The sequence below is a fragment of the Pollicipes pollicipes genome, unplaced genomic scaffold (assembly GCF_011947565.3).
Source record: "Pollicipes pollicipes isolate AB1234 unplaced genomic scaffold, Ppol_2.1 Scaffold_4295;HRSCAF=5057_pilon_pilon_pilon, whole genome shotgun sequence".
Taxonomy (NCBI): Eukaryota; Metazoa; Arthropoda; class Thecostraca; order Pollicipedomorpha; family Pollicipedidae; genus Pollicipes; species Pollicipes pollicipes.
Genome location: NW_023596461.1, coordinates 36,734,630 through 36,745,417, shown reverse-complemented (window position 1 = coordinate 36,745,417; position 10,788 = coordinate 36,734,630). Strand labels below are relative to the sequence as shown.

At 46.6% G+C, this 10,788-nt stretch overlaps 1 protein-coding gene across 1 annotated transcript; it reads right to left on the bottom strand.

The window, feature by feature from the left end:
• Nucleotides 1-7,950: 7,950 nt before the first annotated feature.
• On the bottom strand, nucleotides 7,951-9,472 carry LOC119097575 (cuticle protein CP14.6-like). The gene is made up of 3 exons (XM_037220618.1): nucleotides 9,423-9,472; nucleotides 8,881-9,005; nucleotides 7,951-8,473 (listed from the first exon to the last, which is right to left on the bottom strand). The coding sequence occupies exons 1-3, from the start codon at nucleotides 9,429-9,431 to the stop codon at nucleotides 8,137-8,139; spliced, it is 471 nt and encodes a 156-aa protein (XP_037076513.1). The 5' UTR covers nucleotides 9,432-9,472; the 3' UTR covers nucleotides 7,951-8,136.
• Between the last annotated feature and the right edge of the window lie 1,316 nt (nucleotides 9,473-10,788).

Genomic DNA, 10,788 nt, shown 5'->3' with positions numbered 1-10,788 from the left:
CTGATGTGACGTTGTGTTGTAGCCGGCAGTATCACTCCCACCCGTGGCTTCTAAGATATGTCAACACGCCACCACCATGGGCCCTGATCTGCAATGATGTATGCCACGATCAAGCGCTTCCGTGTAGTGTTTTTATTCAACAAATGGTCGGGATGTTTGCAGCATTCCAGAGTTGAAGTACTTTGAGCGTAATGCGTGCGCATTCTATGAACATGAAGACCGGTTATGACGTCACCTCTGACTTCGGGCGTAAAAATGGTCGACGTAAAACGTGTTGAAAAAGACAAGCGCCATATTAAGGCTGCAAAAACAAATATAGCATAAAACATACTGTAAGCACGTAATACATCCATGAAGGAAGCGTGTGGCGCTCAAGATGTTAAAACCAGTATCCATGTCTTCCAGCGATTCCTAGCTGTGTGCAAGGGAAGGTGCTTTGATCAAAATTGGTCTGGCAACTGATGTCATTGAAGAAAAAAAACTGAATGCTAATACTAGTTCGTGTCTTCGCCCCTACGCTGTCGGATCAAACTCGTCAAGTTATCAGCTGCTGCGAGAATCTGTCCATTTTTGTAAGTCTCTCTGCACATTTGTGATGGTTTTATGGAGGATTCGTTGTGAACTTAAGTGCACGAATCTAAGCATCGCACAGAGTAGAAATTCTCTCTTCCCTGAGCACTGATGCAGGGATTTGATGAACCCCTGCCGTCGGGTCGTCAGGTGGCAGTGGTGACTCCATCCAGCGTCGTGGATAAGGTGTGGCAACGGGACAAAGTGTGACTAGATCCGTGGCAAATGCTGCCATGTGACGGCAGCCGGATTAGTAGCAGCTAGGCAAAGAAACTGACCAAAGCGAAATACACATATTTATAGTTCTCTTCTCCCGACCTTACTTTTGACATCTCTTGCACCCTTAACTAACGTTGGTTTCATGCATCAAAAGCATTTGGCCGTAAGTATCCATTAATACAAAACAGCAGTAATAGCATTATTCCTCGGAGAAAAACTAGGAGAAGGAGATATAGCTTGGTTGATATTTCAGCAACATGCCTCTATCTAAACAATACCAGAAGTGAATTTAAAACTGCCTGCCGATGATCTCACTCGATTTTTCAGTTTTTTTAACAGCAGGCCACAGCTTTTACGGGACACCAACATTCAGGGGTTAAAACAAAGACCGACTGCCAGCATTACCACGATGCAGTGCCTATCTAAGAATTGTAATACGCGAACATACGTGTACATGCAAACGAATTCAAGCAAATAGACATCACGCATCACGCTTCAATCACACATGCAAGAAGTTGAAATAAGCAAGCATCACACATCGCGCATCAATCATAAATGCAAGCGATTTCAATTGAACAGGCATCGCACATTACGTGTCAGGCATCAGCCACACATGTGAACGGTTTTAAGCTAGCACATATCACACATAAGGGCACATATCACGTTCCCATAATCGACCGTGATGAGCACGTTATGTTAAGATTTGGTCGCCGACTTTTTAAGAACAGATTCACTTATTTTCCTGTCTGGGTAGTCTTGTGCTCTGCAGATGACTGATCTCCAAATGGGGCATAGGGTCCATACCTCCCACGATTTCAGCTTGAACGTGTTTTGCCAAGAATAGTCACCGAATGAGACATTTCCTGTTCTGTTAAAAACAGGCAATACCCCTTTCGGTGGTACCCCTTTCCCAGTTTTTTTGGCAGACAGGGAAACCCCTTTTGGTGACCATTTTTTGGCAGAACACGCCAAGGCTGAAATCGCAGGAGGTATGAAACCCATGCCCGTTTTAAAGTTCAAAGTCATCAACAGAGCACAGAACCACCAAAAACAGGAAAATAAGTGAATTTATTCTTGTAAAAGTCGGCGACCAAATCTTAACATGCAGGGCTCATCATGGCTGATCATGCTAAAGAGATATGCGTCTTTATGTGTAATTTGTGGCAGCTTAAAATCGTTTACATGTGCATGCGATGACTGACGCGCGATGTGCGATGTCTGCTTAATTGAAATCGCTTGCATGTATAATTGATGCCCGGTGTGCGATGCCTGCTTACTTCAACTCGCTTGCATGTTTGAATCAAGCGTGATGCGTGATATCTACTTGCTTGAATTCGTTTGCATGTACACGTATGTTCGTGTATTCTAATTCTTAGATAGGCACTGTATCGTGGTAATGGCTGGCAATCGGTCTTTGTTTAATTCCCGGAATGTTGGTGCCCTGTAAAAACTGTGGCTCGCTGTTTCAAGACCAATATTGAGAAATGGAGTAGAATCATTGGCAGGCAATTTTGAGTTCACTTCAGCTATTGTTTAGATAAAGGCATGTCGCCGAAATGTAAACCCAACTATGTCTCTATTGTCCTGGTTTTTCTCAGAGGAATAAGGCTGTTCCTACCGTCTTATCAATGTAAATAATATTCCTCGCTAATGCACTGAAGAACTCACGAAAGTATCCACCATAAAAGCCCAAAACACGGACAATGTGGCACTAACATGCAGTGACCGAGCACGAGCGGGCTAAGAAGAGCTTGATTCTGCGATTCGCCTTCTTTTCGGAGAACAATCGCTTTGTAGATTACTACATATTATGATCACACTGCTGACGTGGCACTTGTTAAAAGCTCACTAGTGTAGGAAGCCAACCTCTTATTTAAAGAAACCTGCTCGTATTACGTAGTCAGGTAACAAACCGCACGTCTCTGTCATCTGCAACTCCACTTTTGCAGCGGCCGCAATTGAGGACGGAGCTTGCATGCTGCTAGTTCAGCCACAAATTTTTGTGTGACTGGAACGCTCAAGATCCGACGCTCAGACAGAACACGCGCCCGGGTGGCCGGTTGAACACCCTTCGCTCGGGTGGGGGGTCAGGTTGACCCCCTGGGATTTCAGGTCCTAGGAAAGCTAGAGACACTGAATTTACAAGGTGTCTCTTTACTTTACCTGGACTTAATAAGGCCAAAGTTTGAGTTTCTTAGGTCGTGACCTTTGGGTCAACCAGGGTTAAACAAGGTGAAGTTCCAGATTGGTTTTCAAAGGGCCCCTAGAACCTAGATAACTGTTCTAAGCAAAGGTTAACATGCTCAATTAATGTAAGTGACCTTGTCTGACCTTTTGAAGGTCATGGTAAACAAAATCACATAAGACTGCATTAAGTTTTGCACTTGAAGAATGGGCTAAGATAATGCTAGACGGTATGTTCCTGACAACAAAATGTTGACCTGAGTCATTTTAGATCAGTGACCTATTGTGACCTTTAAGAAGTTCATGGAAGGTGTTTAATGCCGTTTTTGTTATTAATAAATTTGAAACGGGCGCCAGAAGCAGCCTCTTACAGCAAGCACCAAAGAACAATAACACAGGTTGTTTTGGACGTTGGCCTGTTTTCCATACCTGACGACCTTACAAGGTGCATCTAAACTGTTGGTGCCAGACGACCCGCTATTCATTTGTCTTCAGCTCTGGAAAATTTGACGCTGCTGCGTCGCGCCGCTTGAAAACCATTCCGGAAAAACTTTCGGGGGTCAATTTGACCCCCACCCGTGCGCGTTTTAGGTAAAGACGTCCGGATCACAGTGTGTATCTGTAAAAGCACGCCTTGTTTCGGCGTACTGTTTCATTTTCCATGTTCGGGAATGTTACGATGCTCTTATCAGGTGCTAGCATTTGTTTGACGGAACATATTCTCAATACATAAGAATACGAGGGCTTATAAAGACATTAGGACATCAAGACATGAAAATACCCGGCCAGTTAAGAGCCACAAGGGCCCATCAAAGTTGGCTTACCTCAGTTCAGTACACATCCTCAAAGCTAATCACCTGACCTACATAAACCTAGCTGTAAATAATATCTTAAGACCGATAGGACCTGTAAGCTTTTGAATGTTGCTGGAGAGGGACTCCTAACAACTTCACCTGTCAAACTATTCCAATGGTTTACTACTCTTTGATTGAATGACACCTGGCTCTTCATTGTTCTGCTCCCACATTTTGTTAAATGAATCTGGTTTCCTCTACCTCGCGGCTTAATTTCTAGTACCGCATGTAGATCTACTTTGTTAATCCCTTCAAAATACTGAGTACCTCTGTAAGTCTGTGATACCCCTCTAAGTCTACGATATTTTAGTGAGTACAGATCAAAGACATTGAGCCAATCCTTATATTCAAAGTTACCAATTCCATTTTTTATCCTAGCTGCTTTTCGTTATACTCTCTCCAGCCTATCTACGTATTTTGAAGCGTAGGGACCAGGCCTGCGCACAGTACCCTAGGTGTGGTCTGACATAAACTAAGTACAACTTTTTGTCAGCATTCCTACTCTTGTAATGTAAGTTCCTGTTAACATGTCCCAGCATCAAAAGTGTCACGCTCCTTCCATCGCCTTACTGTTTTTCACCCTTTAAATTCTTAGAAATTATGACCCCTTAGTCCTTTTTTCCTTGATTTCTTCTAACTTCCGGCCTACAATTTTATAGCTAGTGCACCCACTGCTAAAGCTACCCAAGTCGACGATTTATATCGAGGATTTGGTGGAGGATTATGATTTCATCTATCCTCAGTGGTAAGTGGAACTAAATGGTCGAGAAACACTTAGGTAGCTGCTGTTCTGAAAGCATTATACCGTGCTGTTAGCCTGAATATATCGTTCTGGATGTCTTGGACCCGTTTTTGAATATGGATGCACGCAAGCACAGGGTGGCAATGTTTACATGCGTGGCCACTATTAGTGACCAAGAGACTCACGCAGACGAAACGGGGTGTTAGAATACACGGACAAATTGAAAAAAAGAATGAAATTCTTCGTCCCATAGCGTTTTGAACCAAAATCAAAAGCGTACTAGAAGGTCGAAATTGGATCAGAGACGCCAAAATAAAGACCGAAGTCAGCCCTTGACCGTTTCATCTAGACAAAGACAGCTATCGGAGCTGACAGAGCCCAGTTGTGAAGCCCCACCTCCATTCCCAACCGGCATCCCCGTAGTGCTGTGCGCTCGTTGCTCCACGCACCAAGAGCATAGCCCATACTTCAATGCGGCTTCGTTTGCTGCCCTGGGCTCCAGTGTCAGCATAGTGACATATGCTGTAGCATGCCGCCACCATGTGCCAAGCAGGATCAGGTCATGCGTTAGGAGAAGTGATACATCGCACATTTCTGAACGTCATCATCGTGGAATTCAGAAGATAATCTGCCCGCCATGCGCCATCTCGCGGTCAAACACGTTATGTGTAGTTCCAGGCTGCAACATTAGTCTACAGTTCCAAGCTCGCCTAATGCAGTCCTGCTGTTCCGAGTCCGTGCAGATTTTGGCATTTTGCCAGGTGGCGGCGGCCAAGAAAAGTGGGTAACCTGCCTGGCTCGCGCCAGTGCCCCACTGACCATAATCCGAGGGACTGGAGACGCCGCTCATCCCGGAGACGGACGCGCTCGCGGTAAACGGCCGGCCGCAGAGAGCTTGGAGTACATGGCGCGCGGCGAACAAAACCCCAATAATTTCAAATGATATCCCAGCCCATGTGTTGGTTGAGCCATGGCTTCTTTCGTCAAGCTGGGGGGGGGGGGGGGGGGGGAGGGGAAGCGATTACGAACAGAGCATCGCTTTGATTGAAATGCTAAAAACCAAATCGTCCATGCAGCGCAACAAAAAAGTACAGAGCGGGCAACGTTCTTATCTAAGAATGAAAAAGTAAATCCTCTTCACAGCGAAAAAAATAGCAATTCAATCAAAAACAATAACAAAACCAAAATAGGTAATGTTTCGCCGAGAAAATGAGCACCAGCTTATGCAAAGTGCCATCAGCTCCTGTGAATAGTGCTCACCCAATGTTGAAGTTAAGGATGAAACATGGAGTAGTACTTATGTTGCCGGCGACAGATTCAAGCACTGCTGTCGTTCATACGGAGTGCCACCAAGATGTGCCGGGGTTGATCATCCAGTTACCTTCTGCGTCACACTCCTAGACCTATCAGTTTTGAATCGAAGTTGTGCTAGATTGCATTCAATTTAAAGGTTAGGCCTCATGTAACCGATCATATCTTTTTTAAGGATTGATCAAAGGTGAGCGGCCAATGAATGCTATTCTTCATAGACTGTAACGCACTCTCTCGACTATCTCGATATAGGCTACGTCTGGGACGAGCCTATGCCATTTCCTCGCCCCAGCCGTGACTGGTGCTGTCTTGAGGCCGGGGCAGTCGGATCATTGCCCAGTCATACAACTAATGGGAGGGCGCTATGCTGTGACGTCAGGTCGTGCCTCCGTTAGCCTTCTGGTCAATCCCACCAATATATTATCTACGACCGATGGAAAACGCCTGTGTTTGCTGGCTGATCTTGAACACGCCTTTTCAAAGTCCCAACATTTCTTGTGTTAACTTTTAAACTCACCGCAGTCGAGCCGAAACTTTGACCACTATCGCCTAACAATCGGAAGGGCGAGCGGCTTAACGCCGACGGTGGGACGCGCGACCAGAACATGAACCGGACTCGGGCGCCCGGATCCGGTGATCCGCCCACATGGCGGCGTGATGCTGAGTGACATGAAAAGGGCACCTTATCTAGATAGTCAATCTCGTCTCAAGTGATGACATCTATCGGTTAACCTTTTATGTCACTCATCTCGGTCTATGACGTCACCCAGTCTTTTGACATCGTTGTTCGGTATCGCTGCGTCTCCCAACCTCCTGGGGCGTAACGTCAAACACGGTTCTACCATGACGTCACGTATCGTGCATTCCTGCCCTTTCGTCCGGCGTGAACCAGTCGCGCCATTGCCATTTGGGTGATTGTTTGAGCCCAGGCTCAAGATGGTGGACACCATGCTCGTGCTCAAACGGTTTTGCTTCAGCCTAAGCGATCTGCACTCTCGTTTCTTTATTTTTAGGAGGAATCATATTAAGGAAATTCGACTTAAATCGCCAACCGCATTCGCGTCCAGATGACACTACTGAGAGTGTTTTCCCTGCAGAGAGGGAGAAGCATTATAGGTGGCGCTGTTGTTGCCGCGCAAGCGTGGAGTTAACAATGAATTTGACAAAAAGGCTCTGAAGTGTTTTAGTACAGCTGGAAGATCTGACAGTAAATGTAATCATACCAACACCAGCGGTTGATACCATAGTCCGGTGTGGATGCACGTCTAAACCACCTTTATGGGACCGCGGAAAAGGCATGCGACAGCGTCATGATGTTCGTCAGATTTCATGATACATTCATTGCTCACGTTTGCCGCTCAAGTTTCGTACAAATCCAACCGGTCAATAACCGGTGACCGCCCGAGACGGAAGCACCTCTCTGATTTCTCGAAATTGTGGCTCTGCAGATATTGCAGATCGACGCCCGCATGGTTTCATGCACACCAATATAACTGAAATGTTAAACAACAATGTGACGTGCAGCACAGACCATACACAGATAGCGAGATGTACGTATGCCGTTTTGTGGCATGTGAAGGGAAACCTTCATCTGGTGCGCGGCGGAAGCGGCGAAGTCGGCGCAAGGGGCGAGGAACAGCGGAAAAAGAAACGTTTTTACGACAGCAGTGTTGGGCTGGGAAAAACGGCGAGGGAGCGCGTAGCTTGGAGGGCAGGCTACCGAGCTGTGCACGGTATTGACGGCCAGGAGGATTGATGTGCTGCGTGGCTCAAATACATAGCATTTTTAAGATCCGCTAGCTGCTTCTTACGTGACATCAGCGGACGGAGGGATGCAGAGTTATGGGTTAATTTAATCTCTAGTTATTACTTCTCGGAATGGACGCTGCCTGTTGGCCAGCTTTTTAAATGCTTAATAAACCACGGGATTGATAACCTCGTATATTACTTAATGGCCATCCGCCCGGCCACACTTCTACACCCATGCGTTGGTGTTGGCAATTTAAATATATATATATATATATATATATATATATATATATATATATATATATATATTTACACTCAGAATGTTTACAGCGAACGCATACATTTCCAAGAGCTGCATGACAACCTGGCGGGGCTATAATGATTATTAAATAAACAACGTGGGCACAAACTCATGCCAGGCTACACACAAGCAATAGTTATATGTATAGCTCATTTCCAAGGCAAAGATGACGCGAAATGCTGATTATCGCTGTCAAAAAACCGACACTAGTTGTAGCGAGACCTGTAGCCGACAATGACGCGCTCATACTGGGGCTCGTAAGCAGTACGGACCTCCTCCTCCTCCTCCTCCTCTACAGCAGGAGCCTCGTAGGTCTCCTCGTCATCGTCGCCATCGGACACCTCGGGGGTCGGATACTCGGTGGGCGCGGGGGTGGGCAGGTGGTCTCCCTGCGGCTGGAAGCCGCCCTCGCCGGCCGAGTACAGCACGGTGTAGGTGACGCCGTCGGGGGCCACGTAGCTGAACTGGCCGCTCATGCTGTAGCTGTCATCATCCTCCGTCTGGCCAGACTCCGACACCGAGATGCCGTTTTCGGTCTCGAAACTGAAATAGTTTTGGAGGTGCTCTTAGCCTAGATGCATGGCGTTTGAAACTGACAATGGCTCTGAGAGCTCGCCTCGCGTTTAAAATCTGACACGCAAATACCAGTGAGCCGCAAACGCATCCGCTCTTGAGAGGAAATGTAACATGTGTCGTCATATGTGTTCGCTTATGTATGCCACTGTGCCGCTTTGGATAATTATATTTCACAAAGAGGAGTGAGATTTTATTGGGACTCTTCGTGAGGTTGTTGAATATTAGGTGAGAGGTATGTCAAAATGTGTGACGTCATGTGCCACTGCCCATCCATCTACTACCTGCCGGCTGCCACTTAATGTAAATATTTGAACAATGCTTGCCAGCCCTTGTACATTGTGAATCCAAAGGGAACCTACACCTTGTGCACTTACGACTGCTGATAGGAGTGATCGTCGTGGTGGTCGATGTTCTGTCTGAGGATCTCGATGATGTCACGCTCGTAGGAGAGGTCAGACGGAGCAGCGACAGCCACGGCCAGGACGGCGGCGAAAATAAACTGCAATACAAGACCGGTATGTTGCATAGCCTATAGCCATTGCATAGCCTATAACGCGCATGATGCATAGGACAAGTTAAACATAACATCTTGACCACGCAGGTAAGTTGCCGGGCTCTCTATATGTGCTCATGGAGCGATCATAAAACCTAAAACATGGAAATGATTGCGTTACAAAGGGGTATCGTATAAACTCACTAGATATAAACCGATACGCAAAACCAATTTCAAGATAGGAGAACATCTAGCTTGACATCTTTTGGCTCCAAATCGACCATAAAAACACTGGTACGAGACAAAGTTGCAGCCATATACCACAAACCATGAATAGGCTAGCAAATATACGTCAAATTAGAGGTGGTAAGTGACAACAGTAGCAGTAAATCGGGTGGAAGGACCGGCGCGCTGCTGACTCACCAGCTTCATGCCTGTGCTTCCGTTGGTGCTCGGATGCTGGCCGGTAGTGGTCTGATGCCTTTCTGGCGGCGGCGTTACCTTTTATACTTGTCCTCGGTGTCAGGATCAGGGGGAGGGGGCATGAGCACTTTCATGGACGTTGGAGGCCGGGGACAGTGCGGCAGAGTATAACCAGGTCAGGCGGGCGGGCAGGCGCACTGTATCTATGTCTGAACTGAGCGTCCTGGTGCGAGGCGTTTTGTCATCGTAGCATCCTTGGACTGCCCGCCTCCTAAGACAGCTGCTTTTTTACTACAATTGGTTCGCGCCCGAAGATAGAGAAAGCCTGGGAGGAGTGGACGTAACGGGTGGACGTTTGATCAACTTCTGTTGAACAAGGAGACTGGCTTTATACGTGGGATCAACCACAGTACGTTCATGTGGCTGAAGTCCAGATGTGATTTCTACTACCAAATGAAACTTTGTCGAAGCACGCTAATCTTGTAGGGTGATTTACTGGCAGGCAGGGGCTGCGCCACCAATTTTTGATTGGGTGACGAGATCGAAAGGTCATCACGACACTTGGATACAACAAAGCGAGTGGAAATTGAAGCGTTTAATAACAAGCATTTTCCTAGAAGATCATTGATAAGCAAGTTTGTGATGTGCCTTGCGTAATACCACCCTGAGGCATTGGGTGCGGAAACCAAGAGGCTCGAGACCCATACAATTTCCGAGAATTCAATATTCGCCTTGTGGGTGGTAACTAGATCGGCATAATCGAAATGCCTATTTCCCTCTCTGCTGCCAATGTGGGAGGATGTAACTTACTTACAGCGGCCGAGCCATTTTTTCATAGCATCGTGGCTGCTTTTCAGCGCAATGCATGCTATCATCTAAACCGAGTTGGCCATGGAAGCGTATATAGTTGTATGTTCATTGGCAAAATCGTCGCAGTGTGCACTTGCGTGAACATTTCCCTAGGAGCTATTGCTTTCCTGCTAGATTTAAAACGTTTTTGGCTGCTTATCGAAACCAATTAACAGAGAGTTCATTTGACTTCTTGAGACAGGGACAATAAACGTACCGCAGCGAAACACTGTTTGTGCATCACAGAGCTTACGTGTTCCATACAAGTCTACACTACTACCGCATATGGTAGAGTTCTAAACGAAGCTAAACGTTCTTTGATAGAACCATTGTTTGCGAATTAAATCAATTATCCGCACCGCGAAGCGAAATTTCGGACGCTGTTGCGCACTGAACTCTCGGTTATGCTTTGGCTGAACCGGCGATTTCGGCCACTGTCGCGCACTGAACCCTCGGTTATGCTGTGGCTGAACCGGCGATTTCGGTCACTGTCGCGCACTGAATCCTCGGTTATGCT